Source organism: Phaethon aethereus, assembly GCF_964289735.1.
Source record: "Phaethon aethereus genome assembly, chromosome: 1".
Taxonomy (NCBI): domain Eukaryota; kingdom Metazoa; phylum Chordata; class Aves; order Phaethontiformes; family Phaethontidae; genus Phaethon; species Phaethon aethereus.
In genome coordinates, this window is record NC_138575.1 from 144658196 (window position 1) to 144673755 (window position 15560).

Below are 15560 nucleotides of genomic sequence, written 5' to 3' on the forward strand. Positions count from 1 at the left end.
GGATATATTTTCAGGCTATAGCAGCATATATCTGTCCAGGTAACACAGAAGGAAATTCACCCTAGTGCTACCTCTTGTGCAATAGCCTCCCTGCCCTAGCAGCTCACCTCTCTCTGTCACAGAAAGGCCCACAACTTCTGCTCTCATTTGGGGGCAGAAGTGGCTCCAGCCAGCTGAGGTGCATCAGGCATGTGGAGTGGCAGTGTAAACATCTGCTAGCAGCAACAGCTCCCGATTTGTAAGAGGCAGGCTGTGTGTGCCTCTCCTACCCTCAGGTTACTGGCACTTCGAGGTCTGTGTCTTCATCCATGATATGATGTGGTCACACCTATGCACAGCTACCTGGGCCTCATTTGGATCAGGGCTACGGTCACCTCTTATTTATACATCTGTGAAAAGATAAAACAAAATGCTGACAGGAGAGATACTCACATTCTGATAAATTAATTTTATCTTTTTTAACATGGTATGAAGAAGGTGTGCATTCCGAAATCCTGCACTGCTCATTTGTTTATAGCTAGAGATATGTCAAGTTTTTATTTCCTGTAGTCATTTCCTCCTGTTCCCTCCAGCCTCTGGTATAAAGTGATCAAATAGCAAAGTCCAGAGTTTACGATTACTCATCTCTTCACAGTCTGTTGTGTCATTCCAACCATGAGACTCATCTTTCAAACGTGTTCAGTGATCTTCACACTCACCAACCTGGTGGCTTCTCAGTCACAATCTCCTGGTAAGTTCAAATCCACAGATAATTATTCAAGAAATGTGTATATTAGTTAGCAATATTTCTGTGCGTACTTTACCTCACGTGTTACAATATTCAATACTTTTTTTGGTGAAAAGAACAAACAGAAATTGATATCCAGCAGAGGTGGAAGTGGATCCTTAGAAAAAATAATAATGATGATTATAATAACAGATTTCTATGAAAATTTTCTAATAAAAAATCAAGACAGAACTTGCTAAGCTTGTGTCTGTTCTTCAAGCGCGACTACTTACTCTCTAAGGCATAGGTTATAACCGAGTAGACTGCATCCAAAAAAGACTAGCTTTTCCATTGAACAAAGATGGATAAAACAGATTCCAGGTAAGATTTGCTTAGTATTATAGAAGAATGAAACGGGTATATGGGAAAAATGGGAAAATATGCAGCAATATCTTGTGCCTGAAAAAGCATCAAGGTAAAAATACTATTAAATGGCAAAATTACTAAAGACCTTAAAGACTGGTTATTTGTCTACCTGAATATGAGAACATCTCTATTTCATGTGTTTGTCTGCAATGCCATTCCTTGTAGCTTGCCAAAGATAAATGGATTCTTACAGAAATCAAACATAAAGCCCAACACATAGACCAATAATCTAATCTTCAGTCTTGTTAATTTATCACAAGTTCCCTGTCATTCATTTTATTGGGAGAAATAAATACTTTAAATTTATGATCTTGTCTTGTCAACCTATAAATCAGCTCTCTGTCCTGCTGGACGTACAGTAAGTACCATTTTCAGCAATGCATCACCACCTGATTCTCCAGTGTTGATTGCTCCTGTGAGTCACTGGCTCTCCTGCAAGGAGACATGACTCTTTCCTGTCCTGAGATGGCAACCACCTATAGCCATGCTGTACTGATGGCATGACTTTGTGGAACAAGAGTTGAAAATTACAGTTGTGGTTCTTATTTGGTGCAAAGTGTTGTGATGCCTAGCAATGGTTGGCAATCTTCTGAAAAAAGCACTGTTTGATGGGTTATAAGAATCATGCTATAAGGATTACACCTTGCCTCAAAATGTTTATAAAAAACTCTCTCTTGTTGTCTTGTTCCTTTTCTTGAAAAGAGGTTTTCTATTCAGTCTCTGTCCTGTGCATTCAGTTCAGGTGTCTTGTACACAAGAAGTTGCACTTTTGCCTACATGTGTTCCTATTAATGAAATGTTCTCATAGGTGAGTAGTATTTAAGGGTAACTAAAGACTGTAGGCTCAGATCTGGGTCTTGCTCTGCAGTAGTTTCTATACAGTGTACTGCAATATGTGGAAGTTCAACATGTGGTTACTTATCAGGTTTCATCAGTGTAAGGAAATCGAAAGTGGTTTTTCTTTGTTATGTTTCAGTGAGGTTGCAACTTTTCCAGTACATGCATGTTCCATTCTGTTATCTATGCAGATTGACATTCTGCCTCTTCTTTTTCTCTTTTTTGATCTGTTCCATGACATTCAGCCTTTTTACAATGTTTCCCTTCAATAGCATTTTTTCTGAGTAATAAACTTTGAAAAGTGGCTTGGAGGTGGAACGTACTCGCTCATATTCTTGTTCATGGTTGTGTCTGCATTATTTATTGCTCAAGGAAATTTCTTCTTTTTTCCCTTGTAAAAGTACTTTCTTCACACACCAGAGCGGTATTTTCCATGCTTCTCTGTCCTGAGAAGAGCTAGGTGTCCAGCAGTGTCTGTGAGGTTAAAGTCTTGTGTGGAGCCCTACCAGTCCTCATCTGGTTTTACCAAAGATGTAGACTTGGATAATGCTCTTGAAGCATATGCTCCAGGGCACTGGCATGTGTCCTACAGCACTGCAACATACTGAATACCTAGCTGGACCAGCAGGCCATCCTCAGAGAGAAAGTTGCTGCCACTCTCTTTAGCCAAGGGACTGCCTATTCATAATATTTTTGACCTTTCCGTCTACCATTATCATAATACAAAGAATAATTATAAATGTGTTACTCTGGGCTATTGTGTGCCTCTAGGATCATGAATAGGAGAATGCTTTAAACAATTACAACTACTGTGGAAGAGCTGGCACATTAGCTGAGAATGATCCGTGGTGTTACATGTGTATTCATAAAAATTCCATCATAAAGAAAGAGAGAGAAAGGGTCCCCTCTATTTTCTCCCTATCTCTTTCCATTAACAAAAGGTATGAATGATTCTGCCATTCTGCCTCCAGAAGCATAGGTGTATAGGTGCTTTTAAAAAAAAAAAAAAGAAAGAAAAGGAAACTAAACACCTTTTCAGTTAAAGGTAAAGGAAAGATTATAAGAAGGAAATACCATATTATAGATAACCTGTACATATCCTTACAGGATTTGACATCAGTTTAATCCAAACTCTAAAAAACTCACTTATGCTATGCATCTCTTCATGTTGAAATGTGAATTATGCAAAATACACATGCTATAATTTGAAAAGATGCACAGAAATGTTTACTGAATGTTTACACAAAACACAACTCATACCACACTCAAAAAGGCTACAGAACTCGTGGAATTAGAAAGCACAGTAGAAAATTGTCCTGACTAGAGCCCTAGAAATACAGTCTTTAATAATAAAAGATTGGTAAAGCTTTTTCTGTCCTACATCGATAGTTAATTATGTCAAGACTGGTTTCTTCTGAAGTTCTTAAAAACTAGAGCACAGGAAAGAATATGTATCTATCACCAGACAGTTTGTTACAATTTCTGTTCCATTTCTATTAAATGGTTCTATTTATTATTAAAGTATTTAATAACATATTACCTTCCATTTTAGTACATAAAAAACTGCAGTTGCTGGAGTTTGTATTTAAATGTTAAAATCTCAGAGTTTCAATTAATATTATGCAGGTTTTTTGCAGAAAAAGGTTCTGATCCTAGAAAGATTTATATGTGTTGTTAAGTTGATGCGCTCTGTGTAATCCTGCTGAAGTCAAGTGAATTACTCAGAGCATGCAAAGTTAAGTCCATCAATAAATCACTGCAGGACTGGAGCCAAACGGATATTCTTCCCTGTCATCCAAAAAAATATGTATTGCCAAACCCAAGATTTAGTGTGCATCTCTGAATTGCAGCCGCTAATAAGTCGTATAGAGCTATCATAACTGAAATAATAGAGGTTAATGAGTGTTGTCCAAGGTTCAGAATGAATTGATGACTTTTGTTGCCTTCCAACAGGCCAGTCAGATCAGACCCTCAGGTTTAACTTAGTGGCCACTCCTTACTGTGTGGAAACCCCGTCTGGTCCCTCTGGTTTCCTTATTATCCATCTCTAGATGCAACCATGCATCAACTGCGAGTTTGAAGAGATTGAATATCCCATTAAAGAAAAAGACTCACGGTTTTGATGTTGATGTCCTTTTTGCATTGGAATTGAGGCAAAATGTGGCATCCCAAAAAAGGATTTCAAGAACTGGCCTGTGAGGAGAAGAAAGGGTAGGTTACCACCTCACCAAAATTTTATTTCTCTGATAGCTGTGTCAGTGTTGTGGAATACATAGCCAGAGGTTCAAGGGGCTTCCCAAGCACACATCAGAGGTAAATTCAATGTAAATACTGACACCATAGTTTTTCTCAGGTGTAAACAAAAATTTTGCATGGGTAAATTCTGTGTGCTCTCTCTCACAATTAATGAACCAGTGCTATCTGTATTAATTTCACCAATTTCCCTATAAACATATTTTTTTAAAAAGTTATTTATACTGCCCATTAAGAAAAAAATAATTCAGAAAGACTAAGCAGTACAATATTATTTTACCACTGAACTTGGAGGGATAAAACTCATAACATTGCAGTATTTCTGTCTTGGAGGTATTTAAAACAAGCTTTTCCTCTCCTCCTTTTAATGGTGTTGCCTATTTAGGTTATAAGCTCCCTTATTCCTCTTCCTCCCTTTTTTCTGTAGCTGTACAGCTCTTGTGACCAAAGTGACTGAACACCCCTGGGCGATTAAAGCTGTTTTCCATAGCAAATTCTACAAGATCCCACAAAATTTTACTGATCTTTTGACATTTACAATCACCTACTTTTCCCCAGTAAAGTTACCTCTTTGCTTTACAGTTCCCTTCAGACTTCAGATACTAGCAGTTCTACAGTACTGAGCAACCTGAGACCAGTTTAATGTATAAACCCAAACCGCACCATTTGCCTAACATTAGAAATCAATGCAAACAGACCTTTCGCATCCTGGGCCAACTGCTTGTACCTATTTTGTTGCTTCTAAAGAGACTTGAAAGGATTCATTCTACTATACTCATAAAAATGATCTCAGGACAGTACAGTATTCTGCACATTTATTTTATTTTTTATAATGATAATTTTATTTAAAGAAGGAGAACGTGTAGTTTTACACTCAAATATGCTGTCTTTATAGAAAATCTAAGTCCAAGTAGACATCCAGGTTTCGGTTACATCAAGCATAACACTAGACGTTGCACAGCACAACCGTGCTAGAATTTAGTACAGAAAGGTTAAAATGTGTTAGTGCAATTGCAGACCAAGAATCCACTGTTAGGCACTTTGCCATCATATTTCTTAGTGGCTTTAGTTAAAGACAAGATCATCTCTTAGGCCTGCTGGGGAGACTTACAGAGGGCTTGAAGAGTTAGGAAACAAGGGCTAGGTAGTTTCTTGTAACAGAGGTAGAACTGGCTGGATAAAATTCAATTATATGACAGATTTTGAGGTTCTGAAGTTCTGTTTTTGTTTCAGCATGTAATAGTACTGACTTCTCTATTCTTCAGAAAAACACATGAGGTTTTCAGTTTGAGAAAACAATACAGAACAAGCCTGCAGGCATCAGTTGGGAGATGGAGGAGTTATTTTCAAGTCCTTCTCTTGAGTAAGAGCAGAACCTTTTTTACCAGAGCTCCATGAATCACAAAAGTGGGGACCTGCAAGCTACATATATCCAGTGTCTCTTGGATTTCTCTCACAACTATCTCTTGAAAGATTTTGACAAAACAACGTGTTACAACACAATTACATCGATACAAAAATGTTTTGACTAACCCTAATTACAGAAGTCATGAAATGCGTATATGCAGAGATATAGCCAATAGTTACTTGAACCCACATGCCTTTCCCACATTCTTAGCGTTGATTACTGAGCAGGAGATAGCAACCATGGGGATAGTTAGGCCTTATTTCCTACAACATTCAGGATCATTGTATGTGATAAAAAGCTCATAAGAAATGTTTTTAAATTTTTCCAATTTAAACCCCTTCAAAAGTCCAGAATAGCATAAAATGTAGACAGCAATCAAAGCTAAAATCATCTATTCTTCTGCTAGGCAGGTATAGCCCAGCAAAAGTTTTTAGTGGTAGACACTTCGTTTCGGCAGACACCAGTCTGCAAATTTTACCCTCAGGCGGTTTCTTGCTGATATTGAAGATGCATTTTCTTCCTCTTTGTTCATTCAGGTAAATATAATTTCACATCTTATAGAAAGCAAAATAAAGAATTCGTCCTTCTCCTTGATATAGAATGGATTTCTAATCCTTCTGCCACCTTAATTTCTCCATTTTTCAATGTCAGATTTGTCTTCAGTGTCTGGTTCTGGAATCCTGACGGACACAGAGTTAAAATACCTGTGTCCCTAGCAAGAGCTATAACAAAGAGAAGATCAGGAGAGGAAATAATATCTGTGTCCAGTCAGAGGGCATTAAATGATGTTGCTTGTCTGTAAGGTGGAGTTGGCCAGAACCACATAGATCAAATATGCAGTATACTTACTTGTGCTGATCTGCTCCGGGTTCCTACGGGTCTTGACCTTTGGTGTTAGTCCCTTGTTTCTTACAGTAAATATTTGACAGTGACAGAGGCTCCGTGGGGCATTAGTTCCCAAATACTTTTCCTTAGCAGGTATTATGGGGGAAACTTGGCCTCAAGGTACAGGCCCTATGCATTGCATACATGTGAACCAGTCTATGCCTTTTGGCCCAGGGACCATGGGGTGCTCTCTGGTGTTGCTGCGTATGCTTTCATTTTGCTATTTTGAAATTCTAATTTCAACCTCTCTAGGTTATTTTACTCTGTTTCCTTGCATTTTTTATATAGTCTTATGTCTTTTTATTTTATGATCATCTGAGTCTGTTGCATTCATATCTTTGAAATACTGATTGCCTACCAATGTCAAGGGATGCTGGAATCATATTCTTTGTCAATGTCCTGGGCAGGTCTGAAACATGCCATCAGTACCAAAATAATAAATTTCAATAGTGAGAAGATGCAGATCACATGGGCAGCAAGAGAACTATTTCCCAGCGAGAATGTGTCATTTTCTTATACGTGAGTATTGACAATGCCTATTCTTCCCTTCTTAAAGGATTTACTTTGGGAGGCTGAAATGTCTAAGGCCACTTGAGTCTTCTGTGAATGGTACCTGAAAATTCTTTTAACATTTGTTAATCATCCAGCATGAAACCTGCGAATATATTCACAACCTGTTACAGAAGTGCACAAATCAATAAGCCTGCTGAGTAGTCACAACAGACATTATATGAAAGATTTGTCCCTCTTCTGTCCTTATGCTAAATGCTAATGCTAATTACACTATCGAAAGTGTTTTTTCCACATATGTGTGTATATATTTCTTATTAACTGGCATTAATGACTAACAGAAATTTAATGTTTTGGTTAAAGACAGTCATAGTGCTTGACATTCCTTTTTCTTTTTGGGTGGTATATGTGAAAGAACTTTTAACACTACCATCTTGGAAACAGGTTCATGAAAATATCTGTTTGAGTAAATCATTCTTTTTTTACAAAACAACAACAGGAAGGAAACTTGATAATTTCAGACTACATCAAAACCCAGGGCTGGAAAGTCAATGAGGTTTGGGTAATGAATTCCCTCACACCACTATGAAATTTGCCACTTCAAGAAATTCCATATGCAGACTTCCCTTGGTAGGAGCATTTGAAAAAGAAAAAAAAAAAAGGAAGAAATGAAAAAGAAAAAAAAAAAAGGAAGAAATAAAAAAGAAAGAACAGTAACAAAAAGTAATTAACTTGTGTTAATTGGTAAGAGTGTTCCATTCACCAATATTATTTCATTTGTAGATTTGATGAAGGCAAGCACAAAGTTTGGAAGCCATGTCCCACCTATTTATTGGATCAAGATTATAATTCTGGATGTCTTTTTAAGACAGAAGGGCCCACCCTTGCCATCTCTATCAGGAACAGCAATGGAAGTGAAGAGCTTTTTTCTAAAAGACTAAAATCTGATTTTTATAGTAAGTATGTAAAATTACAACTACTGCAGTAATACTAGTGACTGCACTGATTCTCTAGTTGTCCTTAGTTTGAGAAGAAATCAGTTATATTTGTTTATAAATTGTTACTAGTGTGTGTGCCAAAACCATACTTTAGTTATTTCATCTTGATTTTCATCCCTTGCTGTCATTAGTAATTAGAGGCCTGTGTGCAGCTGCAACTAAGTGAGATTACATGGGACAGTCAGCTTTCTCCCAAAACAGTTTCAAAATTAGAATGAAAATACTAAAATATATGGGTGTGTTTAGTTTAGTGCAGGCCTGCTCAGTATTCATATCAGGAAAATGAATAAAAGTTGATAGTTTCTTGTCTTAGTGCTGGTTGTGTGGTCTTGTATTTTCAACTTTCCATTCTTTTGCCATCTTTCATGGGATGTGAGGTAGCAAACTACTTCTTATCAAAGAGGCTGTGATAAATCCATCATCAGATGTCAATAGAAATTAGTTGAATGGCTCTGGTACAGTCTGACAGCATAAAAGAGACTTCCTCCTAGTAGTAGAGAGATGATGTTCCTGTTTTTATTAAATCCCCCTTGCTCAAATACATATTTGACATCTAGTGTGAGATTAGTTTATCAAAATCTTCTGGAATTGCACATAGTTAAAGCATTTAAAGTGGAGGGATTTTTTCTGATAAAAAACGCAGAAAATATACAACATAGAATTATCTGAAAATATATATATATTCCAAATACATTATTAACATTTATTAATAAAATTTTAGCAAAAGGGATTAAAAAAACCTGTCAAGACATCTATCTTTGAGACTATTTTGATATCTCATAATTTTGCTAATATCTGCTAAATTATGGAGAGCTGAAACCTCATTCTTTAATTTTGGCTATTAAACATGCACTGATACTAAAATTAATTTCAAAAGGGTTAGGTAACAAAGAACAAATATCAAGGATCAGACATAAGTCTTTAAATTAGGAAGGCAGAATTTTCATAATAAAAAAAAGGCAACCAGAAGGATTGAGAAAACACATAACACTCTTCTCACCCCTTTATTTCCCACTACTGAAGACCAACCAGCTACATAGATCAAACAATCACATGCTCTTCGGACCATCTGAAAACAGTGAGGGGTATATTCAGTTGTGCGTAGGTAGGCACCCAGTGCTTTTTACAGATGCCCCACCATATCCCACATAGCCTCAAACAGCTGCACAAGTGTGTCTTGTATGTTTTACGGTACTGAATTTGTCAGTTCCTTTCCAATGAAGAAGCCTCTTTCTTTCTTTTGATTGCAGGGAGTATGAAGAGACTGGAGTCCTTCCTTAAGTATTTGCAATAGGTTCCTGACATGATATAGTATCTACCTTTGAATGTGGCACCTCAAATGGTGAACAGTGTCACGGTGTAAATCTCTGGCTTGATGTTTAATAGGGAGGTCAGCTACAAAAGTGAGCTCTTCAAGAAGAAAATCCACCTCCTTCATTTCCTACTCAGAGAAATATTGAGACAAGGAAGGAATAACAATAATTTTAACTGCAAAGCACTTCTTTTTAAGAGACTAGAGCGTAATTTGTTTCTTTTCTTAGTAAAGCCTAATCGACCAGAAAATGTGACCTTCTTCTGGAAAGAGGACACTGTTACTGTAAGCTGTAATAAACCAGAGCGAGCTGTGAAGTGCTTGAGACTGGAGCTTCAATACAAAAGCAAGTTTGACAAAGACTGGCAAGTGAGTTGGACATGGCATTTTTAATCAGCATTGGAAGGCCCTGAACGTAGCATCTCCACAGAATGTAAAATAGAGTTGTTTTCAAATTGTTCTCCCATCCTACATTTTCAAATAGAGCTCGTAGCAGAAAACAGATTTTTAGGATCCTGGATGCCTGCCATGCCAGAAAACATTTACTTTTTGAGTTATACCCAGTTGCCACCCAAAGAGCTGAGGACAATCTAAGGGAAAAGTCATATATTCAGAATAGAAGAGTTTTGGAACATAAAAGCAGAAAGTAGAGTAGAGTTAAAAGAAGAGAGAAAAAGGAAGAAAAAAACCATGAAATAGAATGAAAGAAAAGAGATCACTCAGGATTTTTATTTATTCTGAAGTTAGATGTTAAGTATTTCTAAATATTATTTCATTGACTTAAATCTTTCCAGTCTCAAATATAACATGTAAATATTTTGTGGACGGAAGTGTCTTTGCATATTATAAATATGCAACTGTAACATAATGCACTGTGTAATGATTGTTGTGACCTTCAACTCAATATCAGACAGTAAGGGATGGATATGAATAATGAAGAGTCAGTCAAAATTCAGAGAAGTTAAAATGCAGTTCTGAGGTTTGGGTTGGCATATCCCTTGCCCTAGTGTGACCATGGCCGAGTGTAGCATTCTGAAGCACTGCTTTGAAATCCAGAATTAATGATGATACACTTTCCTTCTCAGTCCAGAACTTCTAAGTGTTGCAGTGTTGGAGAGCAAGGCTTTGATCCAAGGAAATGCTATTCTTTCCGGGTCAGACTGAAGAGGCTAGTACCCTACTGCAACGTAGTTAATTACAGCAGTGACTGGGAAGCAGAAACGTTTTGGAAGAATGGCACATTATTAGGTAACATCTGTGCTACATTCATATATTGTCTAAGTAAAAATGGGGAAGAGGTGACTGCAAGAGAAGCTGGGAACATGCAGCAAATTAAAGTTGCACTATTGTGCTCCATCTTCTGTTATCAAAGAAAGTTCATGTGGATGTCTAGTTGCCCTTGTTTAACTCCTGTCTACTTCGCTCCTGATGGCCCATAGTACTATCAATTTATGCCATAACCAACAAAGTTAAGGGTGTCATTATTTGCATCACAATAGCATCTGGGGTCCACCAACGACAGCGAGGTGATGCATGGGGGGGTTGTGTCCACATACGTTATGTAAACATCAAACCTGAACCCTAAGAACACCCTGGATGCACAATTTTTGACGGCAGTTTGTTTTGAAAATACATCCAGTTGAACTACAGGACCAGAGGTTATAGCAGTCTGATGTTCATGTGTGCTGGATAGATCAAAACAGGGAGGATGGAGAAAAAGAGATGAAATGGAAGCAAAGTCAGTGTCAGCACTACTTTCCCACCAGACAGGCACTTTTAACTGAGTGTCATTGATTTCAAATAGCTCTTTGATGGAAACAGTATTTCTACTGGTTATCAAAAACAAAAAACATATTTGCTGTAGTTAGGAAAAGACTGTACACCATACCAACACTTTCGTATCGTATCAGCTAAGAACAAAATGCCACCCACTAGGCTTTATCAGAACTATGAGACACCCAAACGTCCAGTGTACTGAGATCTGAGTTCTCTAAAATGCAATGGGATATTAGCTCACCTGAAAAAAACCTGTATGCACAAAGCTGAGATGAAATCCTGGAGCACAGGTATGTGTAGCCTGTACACTAGTAGTAGCTACAGTGTTGACCTCCAGCGAAGCCTCCTCCACCATGCAGATTGTGAGCCTGCAACAATGTCCTCAGGCGTGGCTGGCAAATGCCCTTTAGAAAACACAGAAGACAATGTCTCCCTGTGTACCTCCGAGAGGCAAGCAGGCAACAGCCCTACCTGGACCATTTGACCAGAGGCTGCCAGCACATAACTGCAAGGAAGAAAATCACACAGGAGACTGACTAATGGTCCAGATGCCCTGGGTGCCCCTGGATCAGAAGTAACATTGGCGCAATGCCTTCATTGGGTCAAGCACTTCACTTCATGACTTCAATGAGTTGTTATTGACTCCAGAACTAGCAGAGGAAGCCATGAACAAAGAAATTTTTTGCTCAAATCATGTGCTCAAGAAATTTCATAGACTCTGAATAACATACTTGGGGATCACTTTTCTTGTGGCTTTCGGGCAAGCTGAACAAAGCAGGCGGGTGGAACAGGCTGGACAGTTGTCCTGTATGAATAACCATTTAGCTTTTATAGTATTTGTGTGGAGAGCAGAAGGTCAGTAGGAGGAGGAAGAGTTTGAGGTGGCATTACAAAAACTTCAGGAAAAACACTGAGAATGCCAAAAAGTACACAAATGCATCAGTTTTATATACCTCTGTGTTAGATGATGTCCTGCCATTAGCTACTTTCTGGGTATCAGCAGTTGTGACTTGTTGGGTTTTTGTTTGCTGGCATGGGGGAGATGCTATTTGTTTGTTTAATTTATCTTGGGAAATAAGACATTTAGGCTGCATGTAAAATTGCACTCGCAGCTTTGGTGATTGTAAGTAGGTGTATGTAATATAGATCTTAGCACAAAGTTGCTGTATCCCTGTCAATGCAATGTGATGAAGATGAGAAGAAATATTCAATTCATTCATAACACCTCTATTCTTTGCTTGTAAGCCTGCTCCTTTGTCCTGTACCAGGTCATTTTAGGTATATAAGCACAATTTTCTTTTGTTGCAAGGTTTGGGGAAGGATGGCTTTTCTTTTCAGTTTCAGTTGAACAATTGAACTTGATTTATTTGTTCTTTAAAACTTTTATGCTTTGTTTTTTTAAAGAAAAGTCAATGTTCTAACGTGATTAGGAATATTTACTGTTAAAACAAAAAATAATTTCTTCATATACTTTATTTGTGATTCTTCCTAGATTCATGTGATGATGATATAAAATCTCAGTCAAACACAGTAATTGTTTTAAGTTGTTTGCTGGCAGTGCTTCTAATGATACTTATCTTCTTGATTCTTCTGTATAAATGGCAGAGGTAAATATAAATTTATTGGTTACTACTAAATAACCATGTCATGAAAATAGAGCTATCATTCAGGACCAAGTCTTTTAGCACTCAAAATTCTTATCTGTTAAACTAAGCCATCATGAAGATGTAGAAGTTAGTAGCTTAATTACTCTTTGAGGGATAATGCATCCTGGCCTTCCAAACACCAAGGCCTTTAATTTTAAAAAACAGAACAATTCTGTCTGTCTGTCAAAGACAATGTTTCAGGATAAAATTCTGTTGCTTGCACTTAATTTCTTCTCTTTTTTAGAAACCTAGTTAAATCCTGAGAAGCCAATTAGTTTGGTTATTTCTTCTGAACTGACATTCTTTTGTACAACTTTCATCAGACTCAATGTCTGTTTGCAGTAAGTGTGTGTTTTGTTGAAGTAAGCTTAAGTTCATTCAACTTTAATAAGACTATGTCAATATTTGGATTTGCAGTTGAATGACTCTGTTCATGTTTAGAATCTACAATTTTTTAAAAATCAAGCCATCAAACAACAAACAAAACCTGCAAAGCCCCAAATCTTGGCTTTTTCAGTGGAAGAAAAAAGCCAAAAATTAAGTGTTTCAGAAAATGATCTGAAAGTGTATGGGACTCTCATAACTTTTTTAGACCATAGGTTGAGTTTTTTCTCCTATACTTCTATGTTTCAAGTTTACATTTGTGTTCATTAAGTTAGGCAATAGAGCTGGTTGCTGCACCATCTTTCCTGTCTAGGGGAATGTGGACAGGGAATGTAAAATACCAACTACTTCTTGGAGCAGAATGACACTTGCTGACTAGCTAGAAGTTTGTATAGAGTCCAGATTGTACTAGGATGGGGCTGGTTGAAAATCCAGCAGAAAAATGACTCTTAGCCTCATGGCATTATCATAGTGTTATAACTGCTTTTTGACTGTAGAACACATTTAAAAGAAATCAAGCCTAGAGTACTGTCATGTGAAATTTATTTGTGGCTACAGAACTGTGCCGAAGTAGATTTTTGTATGAATGACTACACTCTAATAAAACATCAATTTCTATTTTTCTTTCCTCTTTGCAGGCTTCAGAAGTCAGTCATGCCTGCTATACCAGATCCAAAATACATATTTGCTGATCTCTTCAATGATCATAATGGAAATTTCCAGGTAAAGGTTCCTCTCCTAGCAAGGCTGTGAACTCTGCAGTGTTGAGAATAATTTGAAAGTAGCTACTGATACTTGCTCTGCACAGACATTACCACAAGCACCATCTGACCCAAGATAAAAGCCCTTCCCTTCGTGCAACATCACCAAGAGAATCCACAGAACAACTACCAGAGTTCATATAATCAATGTAGTGCTGGTTTGGCACTGTGAAAAGACACTTTCTATAGAAAGAGACAGAGAAATTGCTGGAGAAGAATTTAAGGGTGTCCAGAGGCACGATATTCAGTGAGATGCCACTGTGGTGTTTGCATCCATTCCTGCACACAATAGCTCAGGGAGTTTGCTTCACCCTGATCTTGCCCTTTATGTTTGTGAAGTGCTGTGAAACTTAGTGTTGAGACAGTGATGGCACTCGTGCCTTTGGAGGCATAAGTCACAGTAGGAAGCATCCCCTCTTAGCCACAGAGGTGTAAGGTCACTCAACCTTTAGACACAAGTTGGCTGTCAAATGAATAGACCACAGTTTTTGCTTTTGTTTTCTCACTGCTTCTTGAGTCCATGACATCACATATGTACATTTTTTCTGTATTAATTGGGCTATCTTTATCTTATTTGCTACTAAGTTTCCTCTGAGTGGAGATACGTCAAATATTTACATTTTCAAACCCAATGACAATATCAAAGAGCAGTAATAATGTTTCAGTGACAAACTGAAAACTTTCTATATATAAGATAGTTTTAAACTGGAACTGAAGAAGAAAGATATGAATGCAAATTATTACTGAAGCTATACAGAAATGTTATTTTGCCTAAATCTCCACATAAACTCAGTCTTAATTTAGATTAAGTCAGGGCTTGGGTCAAAGAATGCATGAGTCTATCAAGGAGAGACCACCAGGTTTTTTACACATCCAAGGTTTTCTAAAGGCCCTGATTAAAAATGAAGATGTATTTAATGTGGTCTCAATAATAGGTGTGAGTTTGTATGCATCTGTGGAATCCTCTCTGCTTTCCTACCATTCTACCCTTCTTTCGTCCTGCTATGTTATGTCCTGCTTGTCTATCTATATTACTTCCTTTTCATCTTCTCCATTGTGGCTTATCCGGGAAAGACGCCATTGTTAAAGGAAAATCAGTGTCTGTACAGCCAGGTTTCTTTTGGTTGATATCTCGGTTCCTGCCAACATCAACAATTTCATTTTCCAGGAATGGATAGACAAAGCTGATCATGCAGTGGTGCAAACCAAGCTAGAATATGAAGAACCAGAGTGCATCATTGAGGCAGAAAGCCAGCAAGAGGATGAGAAGAACAGTGATAAACAGGGGTCTCGGGAAAAAATACTCACTTTTTCAGGAGCACCTGAAAATAATGACTCCAACGCAGCTCAGACTGCCTGCCTGATGCCAACATCCAACACTATAGCTAATTTTGCTGGCTTTCAGATTTTAATGAATGACAACATGTATGTGATGTTATAAAATCTGCATAATGCAGAAGGTGTTAGGAAATTACATAAAAGATCCTGATGAGTTTAGGGGACTGGCTGAATAGAAAAGGTTGTCATGAGTAGACTCACATTAAGAAAGAGATTAGGCTGTGTTCTCTGGTTTCAGATCTGTTCTCTCCCAGCAGCCGTGACCACTTGGGCGTGCTCACTGTTTGAAATAAATGCCTGATAATTTATAGAGTTAGAAT

The 15560-nt window shown here is 37.6% G+C and overlaps 1 protein-coding gene across 1 annotated transcript; it reads left to right on the forward strand.

The window, feature by feature from the left end:
• Window positions 1-654: 654 nt before the first annotated feature.
• CRLF2 (cytokine receptor like factor 2) lies at window positions 655-15343 on the forward strand (the record flags this gene model as incomplete). Its single annotated transcript, XM_082014086.1, has 8 exons — window positions 655-730; window positions 6923-7034; window positions 7809-7981; window positions 9565-9704; window positions 10421-10583; window positions 12604-12718; window positions 13780-13864; window positions 15071-15343. 8 exons carry the CDS (start codon window positions 655-657, stop codon window positions 15341-15343), a joined length of 1137 nt encoding a protein of 378 aa, XP_081870212.1.
• Window positions 15344-15560: the final 217 nt, after the last annotated feature.